This window comes from Hemibagrus wyckioides, linkage group LG20 (assembly GCF_019097595.1).
Source record: "Hemibagrus wyckioides isolate EC202008001 linkage group LG20, SWU_Hwy_1.0, whole genome shotgun sequence".
In the NCBI taxonomy this organism is placed as follows: domain Eukaryota; kingdom Metazoa; phylum Chordata; class Actinopteri; order Siluriformes; family Bagridae; genus Hemibagrus; species Hemibagrus wyckioides.
Window position 1 is genome coordinate 16,906,029 of NC_080729.1, and position 20,174 is coordinate 16,926,202.

Genomic DNA, 20,174 nt, shown 5'->3' on the forward strand with positions numbered 1-20,174 from the left:
ATGACTAATTAGAAATTATTCTGATGACCTTTACACCAGACATGCCTAATACCCTAAAACTCCATCTTTAACCAATATATTTTGACACAATGAGCCAATTCCACACACCAGCCCATGCTTTAGGCCCCGTGTTACCCCTGAACCTGGGTCAACATCCCCAGTTACAGAAGACATCCATATTGTTTCCTGCATTGTAGTGTCCATTCCACATTCGTGTATTTATTTATTCCACATCCGCAGCCTGTCAGGGGTCTGTGGAACGCCGCTCAGGTTTCCTAAAAAATGGCGTTCGAGCAAAAGAAAACATTTCTAAAGCATCATTCACAAAATATACACTCGCAGAATTCAGGTTTTCGTAGATTTACAGATTTGAACCGGGATAACTTTATGTTCAGGGGGATTGTTCTTCTAGTTTTAATGGTAATATGAAGTTAATGTCAAATGAAGGGTATTTTTTGTTGTTGTTTTTAATCGCCTTACTGGAAATGATGGATCTGTTTTGTACTCTTTAAACCACATTAAAAAAAATCTTTCTCCCTTTTTCTGTTTGTTTATTTCTTTATTTTTTTTAGTTGGTTTAAAATTTTCACCAAATGTCTGATGTCATAAATGAGGGCATTGTCAGATGAGAGAATAAGTCAGGTCTCTTGAATAAATTTTTGAGAAAAAGAAAATATTACAAATCAAATGCAAAAGTTTTTTCTTGAATTTTAAACATGGTTTTGGGACGCAACCATTTTTACAATATTTATTGATAGAAATAATCAATCTATTAAATATGAAATATACCTTTTTTTATTATAATTTTAATATTTTTTAATGAATATTTTTCAGGATTCGGGGCCTAAAGTGCTGCAGAAATGAATATTTTTAAAAATATGTATTTTAAAATAAACTACAATATCGATTCTTTTTAAGGTAATGTTATGTGTTTAATGGACAATGCTTCAGTTTCCTGGCTCTTCTATACACGTTCCAAAATGCATGTTAAGGCACTTAGGAGTATCCTAGAGTAGTGCGCAAGCGCGTGTTACCGTAGTGCACTCACCAGGCAGTAGGGCGCAGTTGTGGTTTGGGACAGAGCCTGAGAAGCCCCGATGCTCTTTGCTCTGCGCTGCTGTGTACGCGGCGCCACTTAGCAAATTTGCCGGGCGGGATTTCCGCAAATTATCAAGTATGGCGAAGACTTACGATTATTTGTTTAAACTGCTGTTGATCGGGGATTCGGGAGTCGGGAAGACCTGCGTGTTGTTCAGATTTTCAGAAGACGCCTTTAACTCGACTTTTATCTCAACTATAGGTGCGTTTATTCCTTTCTGTTTGCCTATAAACTGGAGTGACAGTGACATGTTCCGCGCTAGCTTTAGCTAAACGCTAGACGCTCGCTAGCTAGCTAGCTAGCGGTGTTAATTCTTTCTTTACATACCTGTTATTAACCTGTATCCTGACCAGTCGCTTTTTGTTGTCTTTTATTATACGTTTCATTGAAATAACAGTCGAAACATGGATCAGCTTTCTTGCGTACAGCCTGGTTTCGATGTCTTACTTATTTAGTTACCCTCACCTAGCTTCAACTTGTTAGCACGCTAGTTAGACCTTGGTGAAGTTGACGCACCAAACATTATTCTTTGCACATATCAAAAAATTGAACTTGGAAACCTTAAAATTGGACTGAGAACGAAACAACATATGAGTTTATTTCTGGAAATATAGATATATTTCTTTATTAGGTTCAACATTAAGTAAAGCCCCACACACACACACACACACACACACACACACGGTGTCTCCATCCTATCATCACGGAAGGAGTGAGGTTAGCTAGCTGGCTCGTGAGTAAGCAGTATTTGCTTAACTTAGATACCTTAGCTGTTTTGTAATAATTTTTGTTTAAGATTTCTCTTTAAAGATAAAGGAGTTTCTATGTGGTGTGTCAGTAAAACTAACCGCCATGTTACAATCCTTGAGCTAGCAAACCTTCTCAGGTAGGTTCAACCCACTTCATCAATGGAAGTTTATCAATTCATTTTAACAGGCTTTTTTTTTTAAAATTGTGTTTAAGTATAACTTGACATCTAATGGAAATCTATTAAATTTTCATCACTCTGGTGTCTTTAATATCCACTATTGTGTGTGTCAAGCTGAGGAAGTGTTTTAATGCACTTTTTAAGTCATGATCAGTTTTAGAGGAAGTGAACAGTATCTCAGCCTTATCAAGGCCTTTTCCTGACTTTGATAAGTAGAGGTCTGAGAGATCATCTCTCCAGCTGATTGTTTACACCTCGTTTGTTTGTTTGTTTGTTTGTTTTTTGCAGGTATCGATTTCAAGATTAGGACAATAGAGTTAGACGGCAAGAAGATCAAGTTACAGATATGGTATGTGTCCTGTCTCCTGCTTAAAGGCCTCACATGAACCATCAGCTGATTCAGGTTCCTTTTAAACCTAAATACGCAGGTGATGTGAAAGGCTGACAAATTGTCACTAATCCTCGCTTTGACGCTAGGCCCTTGACATAGATTTTTTTTTTTTTGCTCACAATAGGTTGGCATGGCAACAACGATTACTTTTAATGCTTAACTATGCAAGGAGGCTTACTGACGTAAAGCCGTCACCGTCCAGATGTTTATTATATTATAGTAACAGAACATCCTTTTATCCAGTGTTTCGTTGTTTATTATTTACACTATATTGCCAAAAGTTTTGGGACACCACTCCAAAGAGGAGACTCTGAGCCTTTCCAAAACTGGGACGTCTGCCTTTACATACAAACGAATTTAATATGGAGTTGGACCGCCCTTTTGCGCTTTAACAGCTTCAACTTTTCTGGGAAGGCTTTCCATGAGGTTTAGGAGTGTGTTTATGGGAATTTTTGACCATTCCTCTAGAAGCGCATTCGTGAGGTCAGGCCCTGATGTTAGATGAGAAGGTCTGGCTCGCAGTCTCCGCTCTAATTCATCCCAAAGGTGTTCTGTCAGGTTGAGGTCAGGACTCTGTGAAGTTCCTCCATACCAAACTCGCTCATCCATGTCTTTATGGACCTTGCTTTGTGCACTGGTGTGCAGTCATGTTGGAACAGGAAGTGGTCATCCCCAAACTGTTCCCACAAATTTAGGAGCATGAAATTGTCCAAAATGTCTTGGTTTGCTGAAGCATTAAGAGTCCCTTTTTCACTGGAACTAAGGGGCCGAGTCCAACGCTTGAATTCAATGATATGGAGGGGTGTCCTAAAACTTTTGGCAATATAGTGTGTATATACCACAGCATTTTTTCAAAAGGAATTAAAGAACCTACATTTGATCCTATTTTATTTACGCTTAATGTTAATTAGGACAAGTCAGTTCCTGCTGTTACTCGCATTATAACCGCTTTAAAATAAACAAAAATAAAAACAGCCTGTCATGTTAAGGGGAAAAAGCATTCGCATTCAGTCCTATGGCAAAAAAAAGACAGCTACAAAGCACTGACCCTAGAGACTCCTTATAAATAAAGTAAAATGAATGTCACCTGACAAAGCTTCACTATATCAGTGTTCGCAGATGTTATTAAGCTTAAAGTGTGGAGCGTCTGCCCTGAAATGTTACGTCACTATGTATGAGCTGTTGCTATGGAAACGACAACATATTTTGTTTAGTAGTTTCGCTTCACATTACCGCATTTGACTAACATCTCAGACTGATCAGATGCATCTGTTTGAATTTAACGCAGAGGGAAGTATACACGGCGGATTTTATCAACAAGTAACCCACTTATTTTATCTGTTCATCTTTTATACGTGTTTTCAGCTGCAGGTTTTTTTTTTTTGGTTTGTTTTTTTTTTTAGATCAGCCGTCATTCATTTACTGTTCAGACCAGAGTGGTTGAATTAAAAAAAAGAAAAATCCCCCCCTTTAAGCTGACCTCTCCAGCACTTTCACTCAGCTCTGGACTGATGAGCTGTCTTTAGCTATAAATAATTTATTTAAGTGTATATGAGCGGTTAAGTCACAACAGACGAGCTGCTCTGGAAGCTGGTTCATGTTTACACAATTAGAGTTAATTAGAGTTTGCGATATTTAACCATAACAAGGCCGTCGTCTCCGTAGCGAGGGTGTTTATTATGAACTTAATCAGGATGCAGTTACTTCATCTGTTAGGAAATCCAGTGCTGTATTACAAGGATTTAATAACTGTACTGTTTCCCAGGAGTCAAGCGGTAATGCAGTGCAGGTTCATGAGGAACATCTCGGCTGTATCTTGCATTTATCATCTCATAGCTTCCACTACACCTGCGATTACGATCAGCTATGCGTCATAATAATAGTCAATTAAGACGAACCTCCTCTGGTTTTTCCTGTAATTAATGTACAATGTGCCATTTGTTTAGGCTGACAGTTATCTAAACATTTATTAAATGTATGTTAAGCTTTTAGATTTGTTTTCCTGTACAGTTTTTAGTTTAATACGGCAATGTGGTTTGTGATTTCCTTCACCATAAATCTGTAGCTCCTAGCTTATGAATTCTCACTTCCTTAGTAAGTTAACAGATTTAAAGAAGGCACTGAAGTTTTTTAAGTCTCTATGTTGGAATAAGAGACACTATATTGCCAAAGGTTTTGGGACAAAGCAAGGTCCATAAATACATGGATGAGCGAATTTGGTGTAATAGAACACCTTTGGGATGAATTGGAGTGGAGACTGCGAGCCAGGCCTTCTCGTCCAACATCAGTGCCTGACCTCACAAATGCGCTTCTAGAGGAATGGTCAAATGTTCCCATAAACACACTCCTAAATCTTGTGGAAAGCCTTCCCAGAAGAGTTGAAGCTGTTCTAGCTGGCCAACTCCGTATTATATTCATGTGCATGTAAGCTCACAGTCTCCGGTCAAATTCATCCCAAAGGTGTTCTATCTGGTTGAGGTCAGGACTCTGTGAAGGCCAGTCAAGTTCCTCCACACTAAACTCGCTCATCCATGTCTTTATGGACCTTGCTTTGTGCACTGGTGTGCAATCATGTTGGAACAGGAAGGGGTCATCCCCAAACTGTTCCCACAAAGTTGGGAGCATGGAATTGTCCAAAATGTCTTGGTATGCTGAAGCATTAAGAGTTCCTTTTTTTACTAGAATTCAGGGGCCAAGCCCAACACCTGAATTCAATGATTCGGAGGGGTGTCCCAAAACTTTTGGCAATATAATGTATTCAGTGAATCCAGCCCTGAGCACTAGTCTGATCTCAGGCTGCCTGTAGATCTGATTTCTCAGTCTCATAGAGTATAACTGTGTGATCTGCAGGGACACAGCAGGACAGGAGCGATTCAGGACGATCACAACGGCGTATTACAGAGGCGCTATGGTGAGTTTGTGAACATTTTTGTAATGCTGCATCTATAAATAAAGTCTAAATGCGCTAATGTATCCGTTCCTCTGATCAGGGCATTATGCTGGTATATGACATCACCAACGAAAAGTCCTTCGACAACATCAAGAATTGGATTAGAAACATAGAAGAGGTGAGGATTCCCAAATGTATAAATGCTGCACAAAATACATCGAGATCTCATTTATAACTCGACTCTTCGCTTCTCATTCAGCACGCATCAGCAGACGTGGAGAAGATGATATTGGGCAACAAATGTGACATCAACGAGAAGCGACAAGTTTCCAAAGACAGAGGAGAGAAGGTGAGGGACACAGATGCATATTAACCATGATGATGATGATGATGATGATGTCTGTCAGTGTGTGATTTATTTCAACCATTCATTTTTTACTCTTTTCAGTCACATGATTGACACCGCTTGTCCCGCCCACATTAAACTTTTTTGATTTCAGGCTTGAGAAGTCTCTAATGTTGTTCTACAATTTATTAGACATGGATTAAATCCTGATTCATTCCTCTTTAGGTGTTAGTGTTAGTGTTTTTCTTTTCTTTTCTTCTCTTCTTTTTCCCAGGGCTTTTTCGACACATCTGGGTTTTTTTTAATGAGCTTCAAATCCCTGGTTAAATTCAGTGCTCATTTCCTCACACGGTGTAACAATAAACCCATGTCAGATAAAGACAATACCTTTTTTTTATATTATCAGCGTCAACATCTGCATTTCAGCCATCGCTACGAGAGACATCCTGAAAACTATTTGCTCTTCTGCTTTCTCAGATAAAGCAGCAATCAGACCAAACGTTTAAAATCCCTGTACACTAAAAGCCTATAGAGAAGTATAAAATCCGAATTTTTTTTTTTTTTTTACCAAATGTCGAATCTAACACTGCTCCTATTTTCTTGTCAGCAACGTTGGCATCTCAGCTAATGATTTCTAAGAATGCTGTGTGTTCTCTCTTCAGCTGGCGTTAGAGTATGGCATCAAGTTCATGGAGACGAGCGCGAAGGCCAACATCAACGTGGAAAACGTGAGTAAAGTGTACATATCTTATCTAACGCACAATTCATATAGCCTCCCTACAGTGGTTTTAACCAAAGGATCGTTCGTCAGCTGAATGGAAGTCATTTGCTAAAATGACCACAGGTGGACACGTCAATGTTGCGCCACAGGTGTGGCGCTCGCTGACCAGACCATCAGGTTTCCTTACGTCATTCAGACGTTGTTGATGTGTTCGGGAAAGTCCAAACAGTTATATATTTTTTTAAAATTTTCCCCATTAGTACCGGCTTAAAATAACAGATCTCATTAGTAATCACTAATAGAATAGGAATAAGACATCCTTCAGTTCTGTCTGCTTACACTCACCTAGTTTTATACGTCGCGTTAATGTCTGGTCATTTTTACAGCGTGCACAGATAACGTTTTATACGTCTTATTTCACAAGACGGCGTATACATCAGGTCTGGTTATCAGTAGCCGCCCTGGGGTGGTGGTAATGATTCATCTTGGCAACTGTTGTTGTTTGCAAGCAAAAGTATTCTTGAAACCAATGCAGTCAGTTCATTTCTCAGTCATTTTTAATGTTTATGTGAACAACATAATCTCAGAGCTAAGGAGAAATGTTTCAGCCCTGTGTAAGTAGGACAGAATTACTCTAATCATGAAGTAAAATGTTGCCATTGCAAGTCAGGAAAGAGACCTTCTGAAGATTGCAAACTGTGACATTGTGTTGCTGTGTTTGCTCGTAGGCATTCTTAACACTCGCCAGAGACATTAAAGCAAAGATGGACACGAAACTGGTAGGACCTTCTCTCCTTTTCTCATAAACAACATTACTTATTCTTCGTATACGGTAGTGTGTGTTTTTTCCCCATTACAGGTAGCTTTAGACAATTCTGCTCTGTACAAAGTAGGAAAAAGTCTGGCTCCAGTTGTATGGTTTCTGTTCATCTGTCTGGAGCTAGCTTTTTTTTTTTTTTTTTTAAACTCATTCTCGATGAGTTTTCTTATGATGTATGTCAAGAACATTCGCGGTATATACACAGAATAGTCTGACCCTGGTGCTGTTTGTGTTGTCTAAAGTCACTACACACTTCATTTTCTATTAATGCCAGCACAAATATATGAATTTCTCATCTAAAAGCATCATTTTCTTTGCAGTGAGAATTTCTTTTTAAAGAAGCTGTGTATCCTACCAGCCAATCAGAATAATATTAATCCATGCACTTGATCCATGTTGGATGTAACTCTGATCTCTGTGACCATTTCAGTCACCTCACAAATTCCTCCAGATCTGTGTATTCCTCTCCGGGTCTGTTCCTATTATGATTAAAAGTGCTCTTAGAAATCTACCGTTCATTTTTAGATGTAGGATGAAGCAGAACAGAGTGTGCTCTGGATATTTGAATCCATTTCGTGTCTCTTGCTACAGGAGGGTAATAATCCACAAAGCAATCAAGGAGTGAAGATCACCACCGAGCAACAGAAAAAGAGCAGCTTCTTCCGCTGTGTTCTACTGTGAAGACCAAGGCCTTACTGTCCTCCACCCTGCGGCTGGACTCAACTGGACTGTGCTCTTGTTTTTAGCACTTCTCCCTCTCTCTCTCTCTCTCTCTCTCTCTCTCTCTCTCTCTCTCTCTCTCTCTCACTCTCTCACTCTCACTCTGTGTTTCAGCACCTCTCTGCTTCCAGCCCTGGCACTGCTGGAGTGCTCAACTCCTCTCTGCTTCCAGCCCTGGCACTGCTGGAGTGCTCAACTTACCCCATCTGCTTCCACTGACACATGGTTTCTTCCAGCTTGCATCCCTTTTCCTGATGAGGCCATGGCAGGCTTGCATAGATTTTCTTTTGTATTGTTATTATTGAATTTTCATGACTAAAGATTGCACCATAGACAACACATTCCCATTTAGTCTCATGAGTCTTATCAACGGCACAGAAGAGGCCGATAACGTCCTTCTGGGGTCGGAGCAAGAGTTTGGTCCATCACGCTGAGGATCATTTCTTCGTCGTGCTTAGTTTTTCTTTTCTTTTGGACAATCATAAAGCAGTACAGTTTACAGGAATCTTAAAGAACATTTTGTGCTGACATTTTGGCCCAAGGATTGAATTTAGTACAGTGGCTCATTTTGCAGTCAACATTTAAAAACAGTATTTTTTGCAGAAGTAGTTCTGATTTCGTGTTCATTCCTCTGTGTAACTGGGCATCGTGTTGTGCTCTGTCATAAACTGCCCCAAGAAAATGCACACAACAAGCCAACCTCAAAACGCAGCCTCCGGTACAACCTGCCTAACATCTGAGTTCGGGTGAAATACCTGAATATTTATTCCGATCCAAGACAAGAAATTAAATTCGAGTCTCAAAGAGGAAAAATACCCGTCTTCGCCGTCTCAGCTTTTATATCGCGTGTGATTCGCCTTCGAAAAGCAGACATACTATTTACACAACAGGAAACAGCTGTTTTTTTTTTTTTTTTTTATTTCCCTTCAAAGATTTGCCTAGACCCATAACACACTTGTCACTTCCTGTTAGAGACCGTAGATGGCATCACGTACCGAGTAAGATTCTTCGACATATCCCGCCCATTTCCTGTGTGCGCTTAGATTATTAGAGTTCCTCTGACCGGCGAGAACAGCAGCTTTTTTTTTTTTTTTTTTTTTTTTTTTTTTTTTTTTTTTTTTCTCTTTCCTTACGTCACTTTCGCTTCATCTTTGCTGACGTGTATCTTAATCCGAGCTAGCAATAGGCCAGAAGAGCCGTCTACTTACCAGCGCTCAGACACCCGTTATATATTTCCACACAAAATAAATAAATAAGTGAAGGAGCAGTTGCTTACTGATTGAGAGTTTTATAAAAACCAGTGTTTTACAGTTTGGCTTTTGGGAAGCAGAGAGAAGTCTCACTGAGAGGAACATTTTTCTTTGTTAAGAAGAGCCGGGGTTTTTTTCTTGAATGAACGAAACTTTAGCACCTTTTATTTTCTTTTTCTCCCAAAGAGTTTAAACGTCTCGGCTACCTGTCCCACGTCTCCATATCGCCCAGTCTCACTCCAGCTCCCGTTATTCCTTTTCGGATTTCTTAACATTCTGCCATTTGTCTTAATAACTAATACTTGATCTCTCATTATAGATCTATGCATTATGAAGGTGACATTTTTGACCTCTTGTATTTTTTGCATATTTCTCTCTCTCTCTCTCTCTCTCTGCAGTAGGTTTTTTTTTGTGTTACACTTCTTAGACATTCCCATAGTCTGTTTTCTTCACATTTTGTCAATCACTTTTGTGCAATTTATTTTCATAATAAGAGACTTGTATTGAGTGAGAAATTCAGTTTCCGCCATCCAGCGTGTTTTACTTCAGTAACCTGTAACGCAGCAGTGGATCTGGCTCCCAAGCGACCGGGATAACGGCTCGTACCAGTGCTTTCCATTCATTTTCCCTTTCTTCGCCCTCTTTACGGTTGAAGGCGACCGAGGCGAGGCAAAACAGGAGAGGGAGAGGGTTTATTAAAGCGGCATTGCTTCCCGAAGTTTCCGCACTTTTGCCAGCTCCGTCAGAGTCTCTTCAAGCAGTTCATAGTGTTCAACTGTCAGATCTTTATTTTCTTTATCTTATTTTTATTTTATTTTTTTCGAAATCACTGTCATCCATATCGTTTTTCGTTTCTTTTATACGAACATACATTTAATTTTTTGATCGCAAGGTGAACGGGGAGAAGAAAGATGTTACATTTTGAAAAAAAAAATTAAAAAAAAAACAACAAAAAAGGAACAATTGTAAATAACACTCTAAAAAGAGATCTACTTAAATTGTACTGTACTTTCTAAAAAAAAATCATGTTGAAAGATTGTCTACAGTTTTGTAGATATCAGTGCTTTTGATTTATTAAAATAAGAATCTTTTAAGAAGTGAAGTTTTCTGTGTGTGATTTTCATTCATGCCTTCGTTTTGTTTAAACCGTCGGTGGTTTTTTCGAAGCCTTGGTTCGCTGAAACAATGCTCATGTTCATTCAACAAAAGTTGTATTGAAGTAAAAAAAAAAAAAAAAAGAAGGAAACCAAAACACGAAGTGTGATTCGAGGAAGTGCAACATCTCGGTTTGATGCATTTCACTGTTGATTCATTGTTCTCAGAAGAAAAGTGCTGTAAAAAAAAAAAAATTTTCCGAGGCCAGGTGACATTCCCTCCATCTCGTCTTCACTGTGGCGTCTACGTTCGGTCAAACTGCTTCGTCTTTTCAATCCAGACTTGTTTTATATTCTGATATGGAATGTGCTGGAAAGAAAAATGCACATTATTGACAGCTATACAGAAAAAAAAAATTACACTAGTTATTGCTAAGCTCTAACCTGAGGAAATCCGGCGCTCTCACGATCATGTGCTGGAAATCCTCCAGAGACAGGCGGCCGTCGTTGTCCATGTCGGCCTCGTCGAGGACTTTTTCGCACACCATGCTCACTTCGTCTTCGGTCAGCTCGTTCCGAGTAAGCTTGTTCAAGGTCTTCTCCAGGTCCGATTTACAAATGAAGTCATCGTTGTTAAAGTCTAAAAATAAAAATGCGAAGAATAATATACACATCAGGCATAACATTATGACCATCCGTCTAATATTGTGTTGGTCCCTCTTTTGCTGCCAAAACAGTCCTGATCCATCCTGCAGTGTGTATTCTGACACCTTTCTATCAGAACCAGCATTAACTTCTTCAGCAATTTGAGCAACAGTAGCTCGTCTGTTGGGTCAGATCACACGGACCGTCCTTCGCTCCACACATACATCAATGAGCCTTGGCCGTCCATGACCCTGTCACCGGTTCACCATTGTTCCTTCCTTGGACCACTTTTGATATATACTGACCACTGCAGACCGGGAACACCCCACAAGAGCTGCAGTTTTGGAGATGCTCTGATCCAGTGGTCTAGCCATCACAATTTGGCCCTTTGTCAAACTCGCTCAAATCCTTACACTTGTCCATTTTTCCTGCTTCTAACATCAACTTTGAGGACAAAATGTTCACTTGCTGCCTAATATATCCCACCCACTAACAGGTGCCATGAAGAGATCATCAGTCTTATTCACTTCACCTGGCAGTGCTCATAATGTTATGCCTGATCGGTGTACTATAACAGTATATATCATCACTTAAGCTGATTTAAGGAGATATACAGAGTAGCTAAAAGTGAGTGGACACCTGACCCTGACCACGAACTTGGTCCTTCTCCAAATTTTGCAACAAAGCTAGAAGCAAACAATTGTCTAGAATGCAATGCTGTGGCTTTACAGTTTCCCTTCACTGGAATTAAGAGGCCTAAACCTGTTCCAGCATAACGATGCTCCTGTGCACAAAGGCTCCTGTGCTCAGAGCCTTGACTCTGACTCGACCTCATTAAACACCTCCTTATTAATGCCATGCTTTTAGAATAGCATGTTCAACCAGCACATATGGGTGACAAGGTCAGGTATCTACATACATTATACCCATTATGTGTAATAATAACATATGAAATAAATCATTAATACTGTTATCTGGATAGCCAACAAAGCTGAATTCTCAGATTGGATTGGCTTTATTTTGCCACAACACACACACACCCCCACTGTTGTGTTTTATTCCTTACATTATACACACTAATAAAAACATCACACAAATTTCCAGATGTTGCACGTCCCCTAAAATTTGGCAAGATAGATTTTGAACAGCCTAACATGCATGTTGTCTAAATCTGTGTATTAGAGCTACATGCTAATATTGCTAATGAAAGGGGATGCTAAGAAAAATTCATATTAGCTAAATCTATACACACTCCTCACAGGCCACTGTTTACGTAATCATCCATTTTCTATACCCGCTTTATTCCTAATTAGGGTCACGGGGATCTGCTGGAGCCTATCCCAGCACACATTAGGCGAAAGGCAGGGGTACACCCTGGACAGATCGCCAGTCCATCACAGGGCCACATATAGACAGACAACCACACACACTCACTCCTACAGGCAATTTAGAATCACCAATCAACCTAATGTACATGTTTTTGGACTGTGGGAGGAAACCGGAGTACCCAGAGTAAACCCACACAGGCACAGGAAGAACATGCACACTCCACACAGAAAACCCTAACCCTGCCTGTTCAAACCCAGGACCTTCCTGCTGTGAGGCAACAGTGCTAACCACTAAGCCACTGTGCTGCCCTAACTAATCAGTTAATCAAAATAGCAAAGTAAGTCTAAGTTAGAGAGTAACTTGGATCTATTAACTTACTACACAAAATCTCTGAGAGGATATATTCACAAATAACATCTGTAGTACTAATGCTAGCTAGATGGCTAACCTGACAAGATTTATCATTTTAAATTGATAAAGCGTGTATAACATTCGTTACTGATGCTAGCAAAGTCGAGAACCTTCTTTGCTACCCTGGCTCTTTAGCTAAGGTGCTCTGTTATACCTAAGGTGCTTTTTTTGTCTGATTGTTTTTAGATAACAGAATGTCAAACACCTGATAATCAAATCCATTGAACAATTGAATAAAGTTAGCGTGATGAATCAGGCATGTGGTTTGTATTGTACAGTGTTAAGACGGCTAAAATCTAGCCGAGTAGCTGCTACGGCTTACCAAACGAAATCTCTTAGAGGATAGATTCACAAATATCATCTGTATTACTACTAATGCCAGCTAGGTGGCTAACCTGACAAGATTTATAAAACATATATAACATTCGTTACTGATGCTAGCTGGGTCGAGAGCTGATAATCAAATTTACTGAACAATTGAATAATGTTAGCATGATGAATCAGGCACGTGGTTTGTATTGTACAGTGCTGAAATGTCTAAAATCTAGCCAAGTAGCTGCTATGGCTCACAACACAAAATCTCTGAGAGGATATATTCGCAAATAACATCTGTACTACAAATGCTAGCTAGGTGGCTACAAGTTAGCGTGATGAATCAGGCATGCGGTTTGTATTGTACAATGCTAACATCTAGCTCAGTGGCTGCTACGACTTACCAAACGAAATCTTTGAGAGGATATATTCACAAATAACATCTCTATTATAAATGCTAGCTAGGTCACAACAACTGTATAACGTTAGCGTGATGAATCAGGCATGCAGTTTGTATTGTACGGTGCTAAAATTGCTAAAATCTAGCCAAGTAGCTGCTACAGCTTACCACACCGAATCTCTGAGAGGATAGATTCACAAATAACATCTGTATTATTACTAATGCTAGCTAGGTGGCTAACCTGACCAGATTTATAAAACATGTATAACGTTCGTTACTGACGCTAGCTAAGTCGAGCACAAATTAATCAAATTTACTGAACAATTCTAGCCAAGTAGCTGCTACGACTTACCACACAAAATCTCTGAGAGGATATATTCACAAATAGCATCTGTAGTACTAATGCTAGCTAGGTGGCTACAACTGAGATGAATCAGACTTGCGGTTTGTATTGTACGGCTTAAATCTTGCTAGCTACAGTATGTTAGCTTTGTTAATTATGGTGCAAAGCAACAAACATGTCTTGGCTGATCAGCTGGATTTAGGATGATGGGAGATTTGTCGGTTTTTCTGTATAAATAAATATAATGCTATGGTTCCCACTGCAGTGCTACTGAACGTTTCAGTTAAACCGAACTGACATTTGGACTTCCATCAGTCATCGGTGTAGCAGAGCTCCTTTTGTTTACTGTCCGTAAATAATGAATGAAAACTTTCTCTTGACCCTTGGAGGCCATGGAGCATGTGCTGCTGTAAAATGTCTTAATCTGATAGCATGTTTAATTAGGCAGCCTCAGGCGCACACACACACACACACACATGCTGTTCTGTTTGGAGATCGACCATGCTCTAATAAACTTCTGCATTATTTACACCCTGCTTTAACGTGCTGTCAGCTGGCCTGTATGCGATTATCACAATAGAAAGCTGATGATCTCTGCTCCTCTACATGTGTCTCTGACCTATAGTCATCTTAAACTACTTTATCATTAATAATGAGACTGCTGATACACTGGCCTGGGAGAGGTTTGGCATGGTGTGTGTGTGTGTGTGTTCTAACTAGGACTCACCATAGATTTTGAATGCGTAGTAGGCCTTTAGATCCCTTGGTGCCATTTCGCTCAGCACTGAGAACATATCCAAGAAATCGTCTAAGGTCATGTTTCCTTCTCCGTCCTCGGAAAACACTTCTGCGATTCTCTGCCTGAACGGGTTATCCTGAGATCGGAGACATGTATAATCACATTAAGGGGGAAAAAAAAAAATCTTTAATCCTAAATCGAGATAAAAATGTATAATAATAGTCTCCGGAGTTCAATTCCAGAAACTCAATTCAGTTTATTTGGATGGTGCTTGGACAATTCGCAGAAGTATAGAAACATATAATTGTTACGTTATCCCTAAAACCTACCCATAATGAGCAAGTCTGCGGTGATGGTGGTGAGGAAAAGCTCCCTGAGATGATATGAGGAAGAAACCTTGAATCTCAGAAGGAAATCCATCCTCATTTAAGTGAATTAGGGATGAGAGACCTGATGTAAGCTAACAGGACAACTACAGTAACTCAATTAGCCACTCGTGGTGAGCAGAAAAACATCTCAACATGCACTAAATATTGAACTTTTTGAGTTAATTAGGTACAGCAAAAGAACAGAACAGAACAGCCATGACGAAGAGTCTAATACAGTGGACACAGGCTCAAAACCTTCACTTTCCCTGTTTCGGTGAGCCTTTTAGGTTTAGTTATAGAAATCCTGACCCCCTGGTTAGTGTTGTGACAGATAAAGCTAGTGAATAATGCTGTGTGAAGTGGCGTGTAATGGACTTGCACTTCAGCAGAGTCTATAAGTCGATGCTTTCTCAAGTTCAGGGGGATCTGATGACACGCAACCTCTCCAAGGCTGCGATCAATTAGTAGCCAATCCATAATTGATAAGGAACACGGAGCGAGTGGTGCAGTGTGTAGTGTCAGTGCAGTGGGAGGCCCGTATAGCGTACCTTCAGCTCTGGCATGCTGCCGATCAGCTCATAGGGTAGGCGCACATCTGGCTGGGTGGTGTAGTCCAGTGGGACGAGCTGCGGGGCCAAATCGCGATACCTATGAAAGAGTCTGGTAAAAAAAAAAAAAAAAGCAAGTAATTATTAAGAATAATTTTCTTTATTCCTAGCTTGATGTACTTTTTACATCGTTCAGCTCACTGCCTAACACAGTTGTTTGTTTTAAACAAGCTGGAATTTGAAGAAGTGAACAAGATCATTACATAAATATACACAAAAAGCTACAAGTACGTTCTGGTTGGTGTGTCCCTTTAATCAGAGCTGTAAATCTTGCTACTCTTGATGTTTTACAACCATGTTTTCAAGTTGCCATGACAAGTATAAATATTGGTTAAAATATCATGAATGATGTGGGGTTTTGACACAGAAAGGAAGTTTTATTAGATGTGACTCACAGTGAACTGCAAATTCCTTTTTTTATGCAAATAATCTTACATTTGGTTTATTGTAATCTAATAATAAGAAATAGTAGAGGAATTTGACTAGGTTATTATTTTATTATCGATTAGGTTAAGATATTATCAGGTGTTAAGATCAGTGTTTCAGTGTTAATGCACTCCTTCAAAACAAATCTAACACTGAGACCCATTTGTGAACAATAAATATTTGGAATATTTCAAATCAGGCCTTTTGTGAGGACTGACACAATCATGCAAAAGACATAAGAAAGAAGGAAAGAAAGGAGAATTCTTTCTTTCTTTTTTTTCTTTCTTTCTTCTCCTCCTTCCTTCCTTCCTTCCTTCCTCTTATTCTTTCAATATAAGTTCTTTCTTTCTTTCTTTCTTTCTTTCTTTCTTTCTTTCTTTCTTTCGTTCTGTCATTGTTATGTCTTTTGCATGATTGTGTCAGTCCTCACAAAAGGCCTGATTTGAAATATTTATTGTTCACAAATGAGTCAAGAAAGAAAGAAAGAAAGAAAGAAAGAAAGAAAGAAAGAAAGAAAGAAAGAAAGAAAGAAAAGAAGGTTGGTGTCTAAGACGTTGCACAATTGATTTATTGAAAGTATGTGAGGAAGAAAGGAATGAAGAAAGAAAGAAAAAAGAAAGGAAGAAAAAATAAATGTTGAAAGAAAGAAAGAAAGAAAGAAAGAAAGAAAGAAAGAAAGAAAGTTGGTGTCTAAGACGTTGCACGATTGATTTACTGAACAGATTTTAAAAATTACCTTAAAATTTCTTTTCTGGTGAAGAATGTACAGTCCTGTAAATCAGAGTGGAAATGCATATGATCTCATTAATATGCAAATATGGTCTCATTAATATGCAGATATGATCTCATTAATATGCGAATATGATGTCCACCAGTGTGTGCTGCTTAAAAACCTTTAGCATGAACCTAACTGCAACAGAAAGTAGTGTGGAAATGCCATGCAGCTCCTCTCATATTTACTGAATGTACACACTCTACTAATTCCATTCATCTGAAACAATATAAAGATTATCCACAGAGACCGAGGCTTTCCTCAGAGCTTCTACAGGCTACAGAGCTTATACTCGGTTCAATAATGATATCTCATCCTGAACAGAAACGCGACTGACCTGATACGCGTCCAGCTGCTGTTGAGTGAAAATAGTCTGCTTGTTCCCCATTTCCCCGGGACATGCAGCCCAGCATGCAGTTTTACTCGGCCAGTGTGTCGCTCTGGAGATGCGAGCAGATATTTCAGCTATGAAATGCCCGCGATAATGAGGACTTGGGAAGAACAGAGGTGGATCAGATATCCCTCTGTGTCCCCATTATAATGGCCACGTTTCATCGTTTTCATTCCTCTGAATGGCAGGCCCTTTTTGGACGTGAATGCGTGCTGTCGGTCAGCGGGAGTGCCGGTGGCACGGAGCCCCTGCTGAGGACTGGGGGGTGACGCCTCAGACGAGAGTCAGGTTACACACTTTTTAACCAGGGTCACAACACACACACACACGTGGGTTTAGGAACACTCATCTAAGTGAAATCTAACACTTTAGAACTTTCATAATTGGGAATTTTCATGATTATAAAATAAATAAAATATCTAGATACATATTGAGAACTGCTGAATGCTGAATTGAGGCGTATCACGTTAATGTGAGGACAACTGCCCGGTAATTGATCATGAAATATTCACACGTTCACACTTTTTCCTTTGCCACTGTGAGTTTATTGAAGCGCTTAAGCAACACCGAGGGCGACTGGTATCAGTGTATCGCCATTGTTCCAGTTTTACGTCGCTTATATCACTTCTGTTTATCTGTATACATAGAGTCACATATACATAACTGCACAGTGAAATTCTTTCTTCGCATACCCCCATCCTCGGAGGTTGGGATCAGAGCGCAGGGTCAGCCATGATGCAGCGCCCCTAGAACAGGGTGAGTTGGGGGCCTTGCTCAAGGGTTGCCCACTGGTGGCAGCTTGGCAGCGCTGGGGCTCTTCCAGTCAACAATCCAGAGCCTTAACCCCTTAAACCACCATTGCCCTCATGTCACAGATAGAATAGAAAAAAATAAAATGGGTATGGGTATGTCTACAGTGCTTCAAATAGTAGTGTAACATACATTTAAAGATCACTGTAACATTAAGAGTTTTTATATTCATAGTAATAAAGTTTCTTTGTAGTACAGAATTGAAAAAATTGTAGTACTTAAAATGTTCAGAAAATGGTCCTGTGTGTGTGTTAATGAAATAATGACAGGTCAGATCATTCACACCGGAACCAACTCATCATTTAAAAAATATTATATCAGAATTTCAGAATATTGGTTTATCCCAGCCTGTGCATGTGCTTTGGTCCTGTATGAAGCTTAGGGGCTTCTGGTCCACTGTTTTTTAGGTAAATCGATCTCCCTGTGTGATTACTTTTGAATCTTAGATGAAGAAGCTGTCTTCATTAATTAATAATTAATGTCACCAAGTCTGCCTCAAAACCACTGAGACACCACTGTCACCCACAGCTGCTTGGGAAACTTATGTTCTAAAGTATTTTGTCCCACTAAATTCAATAATCAGGGTTTTGTTGTTGTTTTCTTTACAAAATAAACTACTTACTTTATATAAAATAGTTCATATTCATATGTGCTGCCCTTTTTATTCATGTTACCATTCAATTCAATTCAGTTTCATTTGTAATTGCGCTTTGAAGAATGGACTTTGTCTCAAAGTCGCTTTACAGAACATAAGAAACCTAGTAGAAAAGACTCATGCTAGACAAAATCATCCCTACTGAGCAAGCCTGAGGCAACTGTGGTGAGGAAAAGATGGACCTTGAGAGGACTCAAAAGGGAACCTCATCCTCATTTGGGTGACCCCGGAGAGTGTGATTATGGATTATTATAAACAACGCAGTGAATTATAAGTAATGTCCTTTCTGCAGTCATATACAGTCAGTTGGAGTAGTGTGATGGAGATACAGCATGTGTAGAAAGTTATTTTGTGTATTGATTAGGAGCTTGTTGTTGTCCTCAAAGTCCACATGGGGTTGGCATCTTCTCTTTGAATGTCTGAAATCTTCATGAAGAGGAATCCAGCTGGAGCTGGTACAATCTCTAGATGCCTCTGGATACTCACAGGGTTGGCCTCATCTCCCTTAAGGCCCGAAATCTTCATAGAGTGGACCACATCTGGAGCTGGAACATCTCTAGATGCCTCTGGATACTCACAGGGTTGGCCTCATCTCCCTTAAGGTCCGAAATCTTCATGAAGCAGAACACATCTGGAGCTGGAACATCTCTAGATGCCTCGGGATGCATAGAAAAAGAGAAGCAATTAGAGTAGCTGCTGTTTAAAATATTAGCAAGCACTAGATGATAAAGTGCAGTAGATCAGATGTACTGGAGCACGAGGTTATGGGATGTATTATGTGTATGCCTGGATAAAGAGATATGTGTAAAGGGCACATTTATACTGCCTTGTGTGATTTATGTTCACAATTATTTTAATTACAATGAAATGCCAATAATGTTATTTTGTTCACAAGGTAGAATAAGATTTTATTGAAGCCCTTTAATCAGCCATTAATTATAAAATATTGCAGATGTTTTCAAGATTTCAAGATCTCAAGATTCAGGAATTTTCGAGGCAGATGCGTAAAATTATTTCAAAACTATATTTGAAACTATTTGCGTAAAAAAAAAGCCAAAACAAAACAAATCTGACCCCTAGTGGCCATGAGGTACAACTGCAAAAAATATTAACAGCTTTATGACATTACTTTATTACTATAAATATATATATAATATTATTATGTGTATACATGTTAAATGGGTTGAAATGAATAAAATTTCTGTGATTTTTTTTCTTTTCCTAAACCCACCTCCATTTGCACCCATGTAGACAAAGTCCCGCCCCCTTGTTTTAATATTGTTTTAACTAGGTAAGAAGATACAATATATTTTGCCCAAAGTTTTGGGACACCCCTCCAAATCATTGAATTCAGGTGTTGTTTTTCAGGGGTTGGGCTTGGCCCCTTAGTTCCAGTGAAAGGAACTCTTAATCCTTCAGCATACCAAGACATTTTGGACAATTTCATGCTCCAAACTTTGTGGGAAGAGTTTGCGGATGACCCCTTCCTGTTCCAACATGACTGCACACCAGTGCACAAAGCAAGGTCCATAAAGACATGGATGAGCGAGTTTAGTGTGGAGGAACCTGACTGGCCTGGACACATGGAATTAGAACGGTGACTGTGAGCCAGGCCTTCCAACATCAGTGCCTGACTTCACAAATGTGCTTCTAGAGGAACGGTCAAAAAAATTCCTATAAACAAACTCCTAAACTTTGTGGAAAGC

The 20,174-nt window shown here is 39.5% G+C and overlaps 2 protein-coding genes across 2 annotated transcripts; one reads left to right on the forward strand and one right to left on the reverse strand.

The window, feature by feature from the left end:
• Positions 1-1,087: 1,087 nt before the first annotated feature.
• On the forward strand, positions 1,088-10,262 carry rab8a (RAB8A, member RAS oncogene family). The gene is made up of 8 exons (XM_058418577.1): positions 1,088-1,300; positions 2,316-2,376; positions 5,269-5,329; positions 5,409-5,486; positions 5,568-5,657; positions 6,317-6,382; positions 7,104-7,154; positions 7,787-10,262. The coding sequence occupies exons 1-8, from the start codon at positions 1,177-1,179 to the stop codon at positions 7,874-7,876; spliced, it is 621 nt and encodes a 206-aa protein (XP_058274560.1). The 5' UTR covers positions 1,088-1,176; the 3' UTR covers positions 7,877-10,262.
• Positions 10,263-10,434: 172 nt separating this feature from the next.
• On the reverse strand, positions 10,435-17,076 carry cib3 (calcium and integrin binding family member 3). Its single transcript, XM_058418578.1, has 6 exons — positions 16,950-17,076; positions 16,577-16,611; positions 15,355-15,466; positions 14,427-14,574; positions 10,704-10,899; positions 10,435-10,629 (listed from the first exon to the last, which is right to left on the reverse strand). The coding sequence occupies exons 1-6, from the start codon at positions 16,998-17,000 to the stop codon at positions 10,608-10,610; spliced, it is 564 nt and encodes a 187-aa protein (XP_058274561.1). The 5' UTR covers positions 17,001-17,076; the 3' UTR covers positions 10,435-10,607.
• Positions 17,077-20,174: the final 3,098 nt, after the last annotated feature.

What these genes read in the sequence shown, in the direction of transcription:
- rab8a (XM_058418577.1), top strand. Translation starts at nt 1,177, where the DNA reads ATGGCGAAGACTTACGATTATTTGTTTAAACTGCTGTTGATCGGGGAT. An exon ending in CCAAAGACAGAGGAGAGAAG is followed by an intron (nt 5,658 to 6,316) that starts GTGAGGGACACA and finishes TTCTCTCTTCAG; the next exon opens with CTGGCGTTAGAGTATGGCAT. An exon ending in CAAAGATGGACACGAAACTG is followed by an intron (nt 7,155 to 7,786) that starts GTAGGACCTTCT and finishes CTCTTGCTACAG; the next exon opens with GAGGGTAATAATCCACAAAG.
- cib3 (XM_058418578.1), bottom strand. Translation starts at nt 17,000, where the DNA reads ATGGGGAACAAGCAGACTATTTTCACTCAACAGCAGCTGGACGCGTAT. An exon ending in CTACGCATTCAAAATCTATG is followed by an intron (nt 10,900 to 14,426) that starts GTGAGTCCTAGT and finishes TTTTATTTTTAG; the next exon opens with ACTTTAACAACGATGACTTC. An exon ending in AGAGCGCCGGATTTCCTCAG is followed by an intron (nt 10,630 to 10,703) that starts GTTAGAGCTTAG and finishes TTTTCTTTCCAG; the next exon opens with CACATTCCATATCAGAATAT.